Below are 16,302 nucleotides of genomic sequence, written 5' to 3'. Positions count from 1 at the left end.
TTTTCTGAAAATTGGCTTCACTTCTTGTCACATAGCCAAACAGGAAGTGAGGGTAAAACCCTACCAATGTCTTTTTGTGGGGACACACAGGTCAATCTAACTAGTGTCTCCATTAGGAAAATTGAACTTTAGCACTTTGTGTACACCCCAAATTATTCGGTATTTTGGGGTTTATTAAAGGCAAGTGTACTCGCTGTAAATCTGGGGAGAAGCCTGGTGATTTTATCATCCAGTCATGTAGCAAAGATGTTTTTTTTATCTTCCTTGCATGTCCCCCTCGGATCTCCAGCAACTGCACTTCCAAGTGCACTTGTATGTAGTGCAAAGTGGATTTGCCTTTAGTAAATAAACCCCAGATAAAGTCCAAGATGCCTAATAATTTGGGGTGTACAGAGCAACATGCTAAAGTGCAATTTACCTAGTGTGGAAACTATTTAGATTGACCTGTTTGTCCCCAGGGAAAGACATTGGTAGGGTTTTACCCTCACTTCCTGTTTGGCTATGTGACAGGAAGTTAATGAATTTGAAGGAGAAACTGGCAGAATTTGGGCGGTGTCTGCACCCTATCAGGGGTACAGACATCCCCAAAAACTGACAAGACTTCTAATCCCTCTGCACTCTATCCCTCAAGCAAAAATAAGAAAGGATTTTGTTTAGTTTACTTTTGCAAAGACACATTCCTAAGTTCAACTGTGATGCATGTCAATGGCCCATTTAGTCCTTATTTAATAGAAAACACCAGTTGTCTTTCACTAGAAACATTTGTTAGTCCAGTCCTGGAAATCTGCTTTACTATTCATTTCCATAAAAATTGGGTTCCTGCAGCTAGATGTGAGATGTGCTGTGTGTGCGGAGGTATGTACCCGTGGTGTATATCTGGTTCCCGGAAGCGGTGGCCAGCACACAGGAATGACATCACGCCCCTACAGGAAGTTGCTTGTACTGCTGCTAATTTCTTCCCACCACCATGCCCCACTCGCTGTTCTCTGAGGAAGAGATGATCCTTATTTGCAAGAGAGAGTCTTGTGTCCACCAGCAGAGAGAAGTTTGGTAGATGCCACACTCCCAATTCTGGAGGCATAATAATGCTCTAGCACAGGGGTCTTCAAACTACGGCCCACCAGTCATTCAGGAACTACAATTCCCATCATGCCTAGTCATGTCTGTGAATGTCAGTTTTACAATGCATCATGGGAAGTGTAATTCTGCAACAGCTGGAGAGCCATTTGAAGATTCCTGATCACTCTAGCATGTCTTGAATAAAGGTGGTTTCTCATGTGCCTTGTTATAATGCCCAAGAAATATCGTTAGGAAAATACAAGTGGGTGATGGCACATCTACGTTCGAAATTTGGCACTTAAGATGGTCATGCACTATGCAATTTGATTGGCCAATCTCTGTACAACTCGATATTTAGGCAAAATAGGTAATAGGAAGATGCACTTGAACAATTTAATTCAAAATATAGGAAATAAAACAGGCTCTTGCTCTAAATCTAATTCTTTTAAGATCTAACTGATTGCAGATTGCACTGGTCACCTTTTAAACGTCAAGATCTGAAAATATAAATTTATTGGGTTTAGATACACTTCTCTGTAATGTATTAAAAGATTTGGGTAAAAAACAAAAAAAAATACATTTCAAAGATATATTAGAAGTGATAGGAATGAGATTAGCATCAAAAGGGTTAATTAACTGAGCACACCTATTAATTGCCTAACAAGACACATCCAATGAGATGAAATGAACCAATTGTATTGGGCATGTGCTATTATCAATGAGAAAACCGCAGTGACCCTAGCACCAGTTGTAATTTACATACACGGGTATTTATTATCATTATTTGCTCTTCAATGTGCTCTGGTTCGCATGTTCAATTAGTGACTTTTCCTGGCGCACCAATTAATGTATGAACTGGTGCAGAGCCTTCTTCTTAGTAAATCATCCCCTAAGTGTTAGATTTAGGTTGCCTTAATTGTTGCATCTGTTTTTGAGAATGACAGCTGGTTGAAAATGAATGTGTATGAGAGAGCCTGAAAATTGAGATGTATGACCAGCATTAGGCACTCTAATACAGTATATATCGAGCAAAATAAAATAAAAAACCTACAGCATGCAGAACATCTCTGCAATTCCTGCACATTTATGCAGTGCTATATATATATATATATATATATATATATATATATATATATATAGATACATACACACACACATCGGTCCCTGCCCTCAAGGAGCTTGCAATCTATGGACCCTAAATAGCATTCATTCATACATACATCTATTAGTGCCAATTTAGAAAAGAGCCAATTAACCTCCCAGCATGTCTTTTGGAGTGTGGGAGGAAACCAGAGAACCCAGAAGGAACTCCTGCAGGCACAGGGAGAACATGCAAACTCCAAGCAGGAGGTTTAACCAACAAACCTAACAAACCTAATGCTGCCAGGCTAAAGTGCTAACCACTTAGCCACGGTGCTTCCCGTACAACATACCAAGAGAAATACCTTTTGACTCAGATTCTAATTCCCTCCTATGTAATGACAGTACATGCCTTTTTATGGACTGAAGTTGCAAGACTGAGGCTGGGTTCACACTGGTGCGACACGACTGCCGTCCTACTTTGGATCCGACTTTGCCCTGCGACATGAAGCCGGCATGTGTCCGACTTTCAATGAACGGGGATCCGACTTGGATCCCCGCCAATGCCGGCACTGTGTTTGGTATGAATCTTTAGGGGGGAACTCCGCGCCAAATTTTAAATAAAAAACCGGCATGGGTTCCCCCTCCAGAGGCATACCAGGCCCTTGGGTCTGGTATGGACCTTGAGGGGAACCCCCTACGCCGAAAAAACGGCGTGGGGGGTCGCCCCCAATCCATACCAGACCCTTATCCGAGCACGCAGCCCGGCCGGACAGGAATGGGGGTGGGGACGAGCGAGCGCCCCCCCCCTCCTGAACCGTACCAGGCCGCATGCCCTCAACATGGGGGGTGGTGCCTTGGGGGAGGGGGGCGCGCTGCGGCCCCCCCACCCCAAAGCACCTTGTCCCCATGTCGATGAGGACAAGGGCCTCTTCCCGACAACCCTGGCCGTTGGTTGTCGGGGTCTGCGGGCGGGGGGCTTATCGGAATCCGGGAGCCCCCTTTAATAAGGGAGCCCCCAGATCCCGGCCCCCCACCCTATGTGAATGAGTATGGGGTACAGCGTACCCCTACCCATTCACCTAGAAAAAAAGTGTCAATTTAAAAAAAAAACACTACACAGATTTTTAAAGCATTTTATTAGACAGCTCCGGGGGTCTTCTTCCGACTTCGGGGGTCTCTCCGGTTCTTCTCCACGCTCTCCGGATCTTCTGCCGGGCTCCTCCGCTCTCTTCTGCTCTTTTGCCGCTCTTTTGCTAAAGCGGAGGAGCCCGGTCTTCAATCTTCTGCCTTCTGCCTTCTGCCCTCTTCTCCTGATGTTGACACGACGCTCTCCGGGGCTAGAATGCTCTCTGTGCGCTCTGCTCTGACTTATATAGGCGGTGACCCCGCCCCCTTATGCCGTCACAGTCCCTGGGCATGCTGGGACTGTGACGTTTTAGGGGGCGTGGTCATCGGGTGATGACCACGCCCCCTAAAACGTCACAGTCCCAGCATGCCCAGGGACTGTGACGGCATAAGGGGGCGGGGTCACCGCCTATATAAGTCAGAGCAGAGCGCACAGAGAGCATTCTAGCCCCGGAGAGCGTCGTGTCAACATCAGGAGAAGAGGGCAGAAGGCAGAAGGCAGAAGATTGAAGACCGGGCTCCTCCGCTTTAGCAAAAGAGCGGCAAAAGAGCAGAAGAGAGCGGAGGAGCCCGGCAGAAGATCCGGAGAGCGTGGAGAAGAACCGGAGAGACCCCCGAAGTCGGAAGAAGACCCCCGGAGCTGTCTAATAAAATGCTTTAAAAATCTGTGTAGTGTTTTTTTTTTAAATTGACACTTTTTTTCTAGGTGAATGGGTAGGGGTACGCTGTACCTCATACTCATTCACATAGGGTGGGGGGCCGGGATCTGGGGGCTCCCTTATTAAAGGGGGCTCCCGGATTCCGATAAGCCCCCCGCCCGCAGACCCCGACAACCAACGGCCAGGGTTGTCGGGAAGAGGCCCTTGTCCTCATCAACATGGGGACAAGGTGCTTTGGGGTGGGGGGCCGCAGCGCGCCCCCTCCCCCAAAGCACCAACCCCCCATGTTGAGGGCATGCGGCCTGGTACGGCTCAGGAGGGGGGGGGGCGCTCGCTCGTCCCCACCCCCGTTCCTGTCCGGCCGGGCTGCGTGCTCGGATAAGGGTCTGGTATGGATTGGGGGGGACCCCCACGCCGTTTTTATCGGCGTAGGGGGTTCCCCTCAAGGTCCATACCAGACCCAAGGGCCTGGTATGCTCTTGGAGGGGGAACCCATGCCGGTTTTTTATTTAAAATTTGGCGCGGAGTTCCCCCTCAAGAACATCTGAGCACAAGTCGCGTGCCAAAGTCGGATCATGCAAGACGGCAATCCGACTTTGATCCGACTTCAATGATAGTCAATAGACTGAAGTAGGATCAAAGTCGGACCAAAGTAGTACAGGGAGCATTTCTAAAGTCGGAACGACTTGTGTCGGACCAGTTAGGACGGCTCCCATAGGGAAACATTAAATTTCACATGTCATGCGACATGAGCTCCCAATGTCGGAGCGTTTGTCGGACCAGTGTGAACCCAGCCTTAGGGGTCTTTATTTTTTTTTTAAATGACCATAGCCATTCCTCCAGTGAATCTGCATGTACATGTGCTCTGGGAAAAAGCTAGTGTTCTTTAGGGTATTTTCTCTTCTGAGCAAATGTTCTTTAATTATAGACAAGAGAAGATTATCACATTATGGTCACTAGATGAAGCTGAGGAGCATAAGAATTACACTATATTGTCAAAAGTATTGGGACGCCTGCCTTTACACGCACATGAACTGTAATGGCATCCCAGTTTTAGTGCGTAGGATTCAATATTGAGTTGGCCCACTCTTTGCAGCTATAACAGCTTCAACTCTTCTGGGAAGGCTGTCCACAAGGTTTAGGAGTGTGTCTATGGGAATGTTTGACCATTCTTCCAGAGGCGCATTTGTGAGGTCAGGCACTGATGTGGATGAGAAGGCCTGGCTCACAGTCTTTACGCAAAACCAAAGGAATTATATGGGGTTTAGGTCAGGACAAAGGGATTTGCCAACTCAATATTGAACTCTACGGACTAAGACTGAGATTCCATTAAAGTTCATATGTGTGTAAAGGCAGGCGTCCCAATACTTTTGGTAATATATTGTATATACAGTTGTGCTCATAGGATTACATACCCTGGCGTAATTTATGATTTCTTGACCATTTTTCAGAGAATATGACTGATAACACAACTTTTCTTTCACTCATAATAAATGGCTTCAGCAAAACATTAACTATCAATCAACTGTGTTTACTCTTTTTAAATCATAATGACGACAGAAACTACCCAAATGACCCTGATCAAAAGTTTACATACCCCAGTTCCTAATACAGTGTATTGTCCCCTTTAACATCAATGATAGCTTGAAGTCTTTTGTGGTATTTGTGGATGAGTAGGGATGGGCGAACGGTTCGGGCCGAACTTTCGTTGCTCGGACGTTCCTTTAACAGCCAAACAAACGGGTCGTTCAAACGTTTGTTCGCGCCCCCCCCCCCCCTGGCAGTTGTGGCTGAAATTTTAGTTGGTCTACCTGACCGTGATTTAGTTTCAACAGAATCCTTCATTTTCCACTTTTTGATTAGAGTTTGAACACTGCTGACTGACATTCTCAATTCCTTGGATATCTTTTTATATCCCTTTCCTATTTTATACAGTTCAACTACCTTTTTTCACATATCCTTCGACAATTCTTTTGCTTTCCCCATGACTCAGAATCCAGAAACGTCAGTGCAGATGCAAGGGTCTGTCAGGAGTCCGAAAACTCATTTGACCTTTTATACACACACACTAATTACAAGCAAACAGATCACAGGTGAGGATGGTTACCTTTTTAATAGCAATTCAAACCCCTGTCAACTTGTGTACATGTTATCAGGCCAAAATCGCCATGGTATGTAAACTTTTGACCGGGGTCCTTATGATTTACAGAGTAAACACAGCGTTTGGCTGAAACCATTATTATCAATCAACTAACCATGAGTAAAAGAAAACTTTTTGTGTTATCATTCATATTCTCTGAAAAATGGCCAAGAAATCATAAATTCTGCCAGGGTATGTAAACTTATGAGCACAACTATACTTCTTTGTAACAAGAGATGGAATGTAACAATTCTAAATAAATGTAACCAATGCTTACACCTATTTGCTAATTCCTTCTAGCTACTTCTACTGCACATAATAAAAGAACATTCATTCAGAAGAGCCCTGGTTGATATTGCTGCAAAATGCAACACAAAGTCGCATAACAAATCAAAACACATTCATTTCAATAGGTGGCATCTAAATTGTTGTGACTTAAAGGCTAAGTTCACCTTTTTTTTTTTTTTCTAAATTCCAGCTCCCCTATGTACTAATATAGCATTCATGCACTTTTTTTGCAAAAATATAAAAGCTTTCAATAAAATCTACAGACACATACCTTACTGTCCTCCATCCATGATTCCAAACGTATCTATTGCTTCTGTCTTATGTCCTTACAGACTAGAGTTTATGACACAGGGAGGGGTTTACCAGCTGACCTCATTAGCACACACCCTGCATCATCCACCCTCCCGCTCCCAGATGCACATTTTTTAAATGAAATGCAATCAGTCAGTGATCACCCTTCTCACTATATACACAATCAGATTGCATAGTGTATGGCCATCTTTATACAAGTACATAGGAGAGAGTGGACAGAAACACTCAGCTGTCAAGCCCTGTTCACATCTCTGCCTAGCGGGAACTCACATTCCCACATGCGTTTTTTTTATTTTTTTAGCGAGGGGGAGGGAGGAGTTTTGGAGCATTTTCACTCATCACACATAGGGCAGCCCACCCCCCTGAATGGGCCACCCTACACACAGTAATCACCCCAAAGAAGCTTCAGAACTTTTTTTTAGAGCGGAGCTTGGTGCGTTTTTTACTGCAATTTTTGGTGCAGCGCATTTCTGAAATGCAAGGAAATGCACAGATGTGAATGGAGCCTCGTTGTTCTTGTGTTATTCCACCAATTTCCCTTTCAGGCCCCACTCACATCTAGCATAGTGAGAGTGAACGTTTTGTGGCTTGTTTGTCCTGTGACACGCATAGGGCAGCCTGTTGATTTAAATGGGTTGTGCTATATGTGGCTTATGGGACATGTTGGCAATTTGTGGGTTGCATGTTTTTTACTGTGCGTTTTGCAGCATTTGCCATTCGTTTTTTCACATGCCAAAATGTGTGTTTGCTTCTGTGTTTGGTGTGTTGTTAACAATTAATGTCACCGAAAGCGCAGCTAGTAATTTTAGGTGTATAAACATGGCCGTATATTATGTATTTAGTGAGAAGGGTGATCACTGATTGATTGCATTTCATTTAAAAAAATGTGCAGCTGGGAGTGGGAGGGTGGATGATGCAGGGTGTGTGCTAATGAGGTCAGCTGGGTAACGCCTTCCTGTGTCATAACCTCTTGTCTGTAAGGACAGAAGACAGAAGCAATAGAAACGTTTTGAATCATGGATAGAGGACAGTAAGGTACGTGTCTGTAGATTTTATGGAAAGCTTTGATATTTTTGCAAAAAAAGTACATGAATGCTATATTGGTGCATAGGGGAGCTCGAATTAAAAAAAAAAAAGTGAACTTAGCCTTTTACGTCACAGAGAAAAAAAAAAAAAAAAAGTTCCTGCACTACTTTTCTACATCTTCCTTGCGACATGAGTGCCATAGACTGCAAATAAAGTGGTTCTAAAGGCAGAAGGTTTTTTTTTTTTACTTTTTTTTTACTAATGCATTCTATGCATTAAGATAAAAAATCTTCTGTGTGCAGCAGCCTCCCTCAGCCCCCCCTAACACTTGCCTGAGCCCCATCTCGATCCAGCAATGTTGCAAAAGAGTCTTGGCTGTCCGGGACTCTCCCTCCTCATTGGCTGAGACACAGCAGCAGGCGCCATTGGCTCCCGCTGCTGTCAAAGTCAGTGATCCAATGAAGAAAGAGAAGGGGGCAGGGCCTAGCTACAGCTCTGTGTCTGAATAGACACACAGATCAGCGACTCGGGTGCCCCCACAGCAAGCATCTATGGTTGATGCGTATATCCACCGAAAAAGGCGTGAGGCGAAACATGTCAGGATAATATGCAACCATTCAATCTCTATAAAGCCCCTTTGTTTCAACCACCATATTGGAATTATCCCTTGAAATCCAACAACCTATTGTACTTTGTTAACTGTTTTAATCTTTGTCTATAATAAAATACATTTTGTATATTTTTATATATATTTGATTGTTTTTTTATTATCTGTAACTAGCACCGCTATAGTCCCTTCCCAAATCCTTTTCTTCTTTTGAATAATTCATGCCTTGGGATGAGGTGCATATTTTCAGGTGTCTACCCTTAGTCGGACAAAAACTATATAATAAAATAAATGCCCATATAATTTCCAAAGAGATTTGAAATCAAATTAAGTGTCCGCGAACCACCACCATGAATCTTCTATCAATGTAAGTGATGAGAATCCCTGCGATTTAATTAGAGCCATTTCTGACTGTTATAATATGTCCATCCACAAGATGGTATTTTTTACAATGAGTAATTGCAGATAGCAATAATTTATGTATCCACAAGATAGTGTGCTTTTTGATATAGTAATTGAGCCCACCACCAGATGGTGCACTTGTTACAGCATTCTTTGATGTAATAGCCGAGTCCAGCATCAGAGGGTGCACTTGTTACGATATTTTTTTTTAGTGCCGAAATTTAGTTCCTTTGGTTCTAGAACCATGTATTAACTTTTTGGTACAATATTTTAAATGATTACTAAGGATGGAAGTGGATTGGATATCAAATTTGTGGCTGTGTATATATAAAGGAAATGACGCATCCGACCACATGACTCCTGATGACGTCAGACATTACTGACGAAATGCAACGGGTCGTAGGGCACGTGATATGTCATTTCTGCTAGTTGGAACGCAGGTGGAATGCATTTTGATTCAGTCAAAGTGTTTTTACTATGTTTTATGCCGATGCTTCTTATGGGCTAAAGGGATTTTTTATACTATGCAATGAGGAGCCCCTACTTGTTATCTTTTAAACATATAACCAATCGTTGGAGTTTATCGGGCCGTGGACCAGTCTCCCTTTTAGAAGGCACACTTCCATTGGTATCTGTGCTTGATCTGACCACCTGTAATGAGTGCCAATCTTCTCTGATCGATCATTGGAGCATATCGAGCTGTGGACCAGTCTCCTTTCATAAGGCATACTTTCATTGGTATCTGCGCCTGGTTTGACTACCTTTAATGCCGCGTACACACAAGCTGACTTTTCGACCGGACTGGTCCGACGGTCTATCCGACGGACTTTTGGCGGACTTCCGACTGACTTTCCGAACAAGCGGACTTGCCTACACACGATCACACCAAAGTCCGACGGATTCGTACGTGATGACATACGACCAGACTAAAATAAGGAAGTTGCTAGCCAGTAGCCAATAGCTGCCCTAGCGTCGGTTTTCGTCCGTCGGACTAGCATACAGAGGAGCGGACTTTTCGACCAGACTCGAGTCCGGCGGAAAGATTTGAATCATGTTCTAAATTTCCAAATCTAAAGTCCGTGAGATTTTCGACCGAAAAAATCCACTGCGGGTCCAATGAAGCCCACACACGGTCGACTTGTCCGCCGGACTCGGTCCGTCGGACCAGTCCGCTCGTATGTATGCGGCATTGCGGTTGTCAACTCCCTCTGGTGAGTAGATTGTTTGCCTGGTGGTGGATGAAGACATTTTCTCACCCAAATCGCAGGGATTCCCATCACTCACATTGATAGAAAATTCATGGTGGTGGTTCACGGACACTTAAATGCCCATATAATTTCCAAAGAAATTTGAAATCAAATTATTTTAGTGTTTTAGCATATATATTGTTTTATGATATTCACGTATGATTTTTTTGCATTTTTTTTTGTTTGTATATTTGAGTACTTAGAGCACGGTATGAAATTTTATTTGATTTCTTTAACACAAATGGTTAGGGTTTACATACACTTTAAGAACAATTTAACATTTTAAAAAATTTACCGAATAAGGTTGAATGTTCCTCGCTGGTGTCAGCTCTAGTACATTGTCGTATATGACGCAGGGATCTTCTCTTTCATAGGGGGATCCTAAACGGAGAATAAACATGTTGAAAGTAAAATGTCTTTGAAGGTTCTCCAGTAGTAGTAATCTAGTAGATCTAGTAATATTTAGTCACATTCTACTAGACTTGTTCTGTAATGTAGAAGACGCTATGTAGTTTATCCAAGCCACTTCTTCAGAGGCCCTAGTGAATAAAATGGTGGGTTTTGCAATTTTTTTAAGTCACACAGTATTTGCGCAGCGGTTTTTCAAAACACACCTGTCTATGGCTTGGTTTGTGCTCTGATATGCACTGTTAACTGTGGGACCATATATAAAGTCCAAAGAATTGTCTGTAGACCTCAGAGACAGGATTGTATCAAGGCACAGATCTGGGGAAGGGTACAAAAAAATGTTTGCAGCATTGAAGGTCCCAATGAACACAGTGGCCTCCATCATCCATAAATGGAAGAAGTTTGGTACCACCAGGACTCTTTCTTAGAGCAGGCCGCCCGGCCAAACTGAGTGATCGGGGGAGAAGGGCCTTAGGGATATGACCAAGAACCAGATGGTCACTCTGACAGAGCTCAAGGTTTTCTCTGTGGAGAGAGGAAAACCTTCCAGAAGAACAACCATCTCTGCAGCACTCCACCAATCGGGCCTGTATGGTAGAGTTGCCAGATGGAAGCCACTCCTCGGTAAAGGCACATGACACCTCGCCTGGAGTTTGCCAAAAGGCAGCTGAAGGACTCTCAGACCATGAGAAACAAAACTCTCTGGTCTGATGAAACAAAGATTGAACTCTTTAGCCTGAATGGCAAGCGTCATGTCTGGAGGAAACCAGGCACCGCTCATTACTTGGCCAAATACCATCCCTACAGTAAAGCATGGTGGTGGCAGGCAGCATCATACTGTGGGGATGTTTTTCAGTGGCAGGAACTGGGAGACTAGTCAGGATCGAGGGAAAGATGACTGTAGCAATGTAAGAGACATCCTTGATGAATACCTGCTCCAGAGCACTCTGGACCTCAGACTGGGGCAAAGGTTCATCAACAGGACAATGACCCTAAGCACACAGCCAAATTAACAAAGGAGTGGCTATGGGACAACTCTGTGAATGTCCTTGAGAGGCACAGACTTGAACTTGATTGAACATCTCTACAGAGATCTGAAAATGGCTGTGCACTGATGCTCCCCATCCAACCTGATGGAACTTGAGAGGTCCTGCAAAGGAGAATGGGAGAAATTGCCCAAAAATAGGCGTGCCGAGCTTGTAGCATCATATTCAAACTCAGATTCGAGGCTGTAATTGGGGGCAAAGGTGTTTCAACAAAGCATTGAGCAAAGGCTGTGATACTTATGTACATGTGATTTTTTTTTTTTTAATATAAATTTGCAAAGATTTCAAACAAACTTCTTTCACATTGTCATTATGGGGTATTGTTTGTAGAATTTTTTGCGGAAAATAATGAATTTAATCCATTTTGGAATAAGGTTGTAACATAACAAAATGTGGAAAAAGTGAAGCGTTGTGAACACTTTCCAGATGCATTGCATGCTGGGCAGGGGCGGACTGATAACTCATGGGGCCCCCGGGCAATAGGAGATTATGGGGGCCCCCAGGCAATCAGATTATGGGGCCACACAGTATACACACACACACAGTATACAATCATACAGTATACACATACATGTACACACAGTATACACAGACAGATGTAAAAAAACACAGATTTATACATACTGTCCCTGGTTTCACTGAGGCTGGCAACCCTGATGGGGCCCCCTAGTGGCCTAGGGCCCTCGGGCAGTGCCAGAGTGGCTCAATGGTCAGTCTGCCCCTGATGCTGGGTTGTTTTCATTAGAACTGAAGAAGTTGCTTGGATAAGCTACGCAGCATCTTCAAAATTACAGAACAAATTCAGTTGAATGTAAATAACTTATACTATATATATTGAAAGTGAAAGCTTTGTTAGATATAAATCTAGTAGAAAACTTTACAAATTCTAGTGTACCGTGTTTTGTCTCATGACTGCATTGTTACCCAACAAGCTATGGATTTTCCCTGACTCTCCAAAACATATATTAAAAGGAGTATATGAGAATCTGTGTTTTTATATGTATATAAAAGGTCAGCTGAAGTAAAATAAACATACTAATGTATGTTAATGATTTAAAAATAAAAAATCTGTTTCTGTGTATAGCTCAGAGTTATAGGTATAGACAAGTGAAAGCCCTATATAGCCCCAGTACATTGTGCTACACAGTGGTTGTGCTGTTCTTCTTGTAGCGCCCTGGGGTTTAGTCAGGGAGCTCCTCACCAAATTCCTTGCCAGGAGTAGCTACTGTAGATAGTTGTTAGAGATCCATTGATTTCTCCCTAAGTTTAGCCTTGTTCTACTTTTCTCTTTCCTTAGTCTGCTGGGAGAACCTATATATTTGGGTGGAGTCAGGTCATCTATGTTCTATGTCACCCGGACTGTCGTCTGGGTGGACGTGTGTCGTCTCCCCCGGACTGCTAGGCCAGAGATTGGGCCTATCCAGGGGACATCTGGCTGCCAGGCTGTGTGAGGGCCTATCCAGAAGTAAGAGGGCAGGGTTGGGATTGTGGCTTGCAGTCCAACCAAAAGTGACTGTTTTGCCGGAGAACCTGTCGTGGTCGGAGGTATAAGGGAAGCTGTCACCACAAAGGGACCAACCACCTTTACCAGGGACCAGAGTGAGTAACTGAAGCAAGTACCAGAGCAACATTCTCACCAAACGGGCACGGTGGAGAATCGGGAAACTTCAGGCGGTGATCAAGTCAGGGACCCAACCAGCGGAGGTGACGCTTGCAGAGCAGCCTTGTGTGTCTAGCCAGGGACCGGCCTGGGTAGCAGGGGTGAAGCTGGAGGTATCTGGAGTGCCAAGCTAGGGACCCAGCAGGGAAGCATGGGTGACACTTCAGGGAGATACCACCGCCAAAGCCTTGAGTCGCTCACGGGATTCAGAGTCAGTAAATCAGAGTCCAGTGAGAGACTAGGAGCTCAAGGGGCTGAAGAGCTACAAGTGGACATTGTAGTGAAGCTGAGAGAACTGTTGAACTTTGTGTTAGGAACTGTTAGATACTGTTGCCATAGAAGACAGCAAACCTGCACGTGCAGAAGTGGCACCTTGCTGGGGCCTTTCCCTGTACAGCTGTCTTCCTACTGAAGTCTCAGAGTCTGCCTATTGAAATTGCAACCACTCAAGTGTGTCCTGGTCCTAACCCTCTTTCCCTTGCAAAATATAAAAAGGACTGTTAAAAGAAATAAAAACCTCTTTTGCATCCAAGAAGTGTCTGGCACCCAATGCCTTTCACCATCTTTGCACCCACTATGCCTCATAACCCACTACATACTGAAGGATGTCAGTGGTCTGTGGCTTCAAAGGTTCTCATTAGACTGGAAGAGGTTAAAGATTCTGCTACAACCTTCTCACAATACAAATCTATGAGTTGTCTGAAAACAACGAGCATACCTAGCTGATACATTCAGGTTGGTTTACTAAAGGAAGAGAAGGAAAGATACCAAAGATGGGGCAGTATTACTGCCCTGGCCCCTTAATATCAATGGTGGGGCATTTTCTACTGACACCAGGACATTTTTTTCTCCCACTGGCCACAGTCTGGCCCCACTGAAGTTTAACCCCTTCCCGACCGCCGCACACCGATATACGACGGCAGAATGGCACGGGTGGGCAAAAGGGCGTACAGGTACGTCCCCTTTAAGATGCGGTATTGTGGGTGCGCGCCCACCCTCCACGTGCTCCGTGACTGTGGTGTCCGCCAGGTGCCCGCGATCATGTCACGGAGCGGAAGAAGAGGGAGATGCCTTTGTAAACAAGGCATTTCCCCATTCTGCCTAGGTATATGGCAGAGATCACTGCTCCCCGTCATCGGGAGCAGTGATCACTGTCATGTCAGTGGTAGCCCATCCCCTCAACAGTTAGAATCACTCCCTAGGACACACTTAACCCCTTGCTCGCCCCCTAGTGTTTAACCCCTTCCCTGCCAGTGTCATTTACACAGTAATCAGTGCATTTTTATAGCACTGATCGCTGTATAAATGACAATGGTCCCAAAATAGTGTCAAAAGTGTCCGATGTGTCCGCCATAATGTCGCAATCACGATAAAAATTGCAGATCACCACCATTACTAATAAAAAAATATAATAATAAAATTGCCATAAAACTATCCCCTATTTTGTAGACGCTATAACTTTTGCGCAAACCAAGCAATATACGCTTATTGCCATTTTTTTTTTTTTTTTTTACCAGAAATATGTAGAAGAATACATATCGGCCTAAACTGAGGAAAAAAAATTGTTTTTGTATACATATATATTTTTGGGGGATATTATAGCAAAAAATATTACGTTTTTTTCAAAATTGACACTCTTTTTTTGTTTATAGCGCAAAAAATAAAGATCACAGAGGTGATCAAATACCACCAAAAGAAAGCTCTATTTGTGGGGAAAAAAGGACATCAATTTTGTTTGGGTGCAACTTCGCACGACCGCGCAATTGTCAGTTAAAGCGATGCTCTGGTCAGGAAGGGGGTAAATCCTTCCGGGGCTGAAGTGGTTTAAGGACAGTAAACTGGCCCTTTGTTTATAAAGTTTGGGGACCCCTGCTATAGAGGGATGTGTCTTTTGTTCATATTTCATGTTTGAGCTTTACAACCACTTTAACTTTAGTTCTTAAGAAAAGTCATATACAGAGCTCCCTCTAGTGTTTCATTTATAAATTACAAATCTCTCTATTTATAATAGCACAGATACAAAAAGCAGACGTAAAATACAAAATATAAAGTTGAAATAAATATTTACAAAAGTCAAAATATGTGAGGGCTAAAAATACACTACTCTGTTCCTCTAAATAGATGTAAGAGTCATTCACCTTTGTATCCATACATACTTGGAATGTCATGTACAGGATGGACACATTTCTTGTAGAGGAGGAAGCAGATGCTGAGCAGTATGGCAATAATGAGGACCGCCGCACAGGCGACTCCTGAGATGGCGGCAGTGTTTGTACCACATGTGGAGCATTCCGAGCCATCTGAAAAAAAAACAGACGTATCTTGTTATATATAAAATGTATTACTAGCAAAAGAGTAAATGGGAGCGTGCTTATAAAAACTAGGAGGAAGAAAATTGAAGGATTGGGTGCCCAGAAAACCAATAAGATATAAGCTTTCTGGCCTGCAACCAAAATAAAAAATGACAGCTGGAATACGATTGGTTTGCTGTAGGGAGGACCAACCTAAGCATTTAAAAGGAATTTCTATATGCTTGCTTAGCTACTATATACTATGTTGAGAAATGTGCAATTGGTAATAATCTTCAATAGATGAGAATCAGCAATAAATATGGACATATTCACTATAAGAATTAGCCAGCAAACCAATCACACCTCATTTAACTTTTAACTGTTCACATGCCATGCAATGGCAGCAATTTTATTGGACCTGCAGAGTTTGCAAAGAGTGCAAAGCAGCTGCAAGCCAAACGCTGTCGCAGTGTGGAATTAAAAAAAAAAATTCCCTTTGGAGATAAAGAAAAAAAAAAGACATTCAGGAGGCACCTCCTGAATGCCAGCCAACCATTGCTATACCACCCTCTGAAAAGTGAGCCACTGCAGATCATTTTTCAGAGCTTTGTTCCTTCTTTGTTGTAATTTAAAAATAAAATAATATGTAACAAACTGGAAAAAACAAAATAATAACTAAACATGTATTTAAACTATCATATGGGTTAATAAGTTACACTTTACCTCCTCTACTAATACTATATTACAACTTTCATAATACATGGTAACACCATATCTCCCTCTAGTGGTCATTTATCATTATTTCTTTATTTATAGTTCCCTTAGCCTCTTTTTATCTTTATGAACTTGTGTATATATATTTTTTATATTTTATTATTAAATAAAAAATTATATACCCCCCAAATAAGCCCTAGTTAAAGTCCTTGAGGACCTATTTATAGGGTAGGGC

At 43.3% G+C, this 16,302-nt stretch overlaps 1 protein-coding gene across 6 annotated transcripts in view; it reads right to left on the bottom strand.

Moving 5' to 3' along the window:
* Positions 1-16,302, bottom strand: part of LOC141110649 (cell adhesion molecule CEACAM1-like) — a 50,165-nt gene that overhangs the window by 10,571 nt on the left and 23,292 nt on the right. For 4 of the 6 annotated variants that reach the window (XR_012236313.1, XM_073602127.1, XM_073602126.1 and 1 more), the window contains 2 exons: positions 15,201-15,362; positions 10,244-10,329 (listed from right to left, as the gene is read on the bottom strand). Coding sequence is in view for 4 of the 6 variants with exons in the window: in XM_073602127.1 (XP_073458228.1) it covers positions 10,244-10,329; positions 15,201-15,362 (248 nt within the window). In the remaining 2 variants the exon portion in view is untranslated. The remainder of the gene's footprint in view (positions 1-10,243; positions 10,330-15,200; positions 15,363-16,302) is intronic. The other 2 variants (XR_012236314.1, XM_073602125.1) reach the window with 1 other exon arrangement.

Source organism: Aquarana catesbeiana, linkage group LG10 (genome assembly GCF_042186555.1).
Source record: "Aquarana catesbeiana isolate 2022-GZ linkage group LG10, ASM4218655v1, whole genome shotgun sequence".
In the NCBI taxonomy this organism is placed as follows: domain Eukaryota; kingdom Metazoa; phylum Chordata; class Amphibia; order Anura; family Ranidae; genus Aquarana; species Aquarana catesbeiana.
This window is presented reverse-complemented; position numbering and strand designations above follow the sequence as displayed.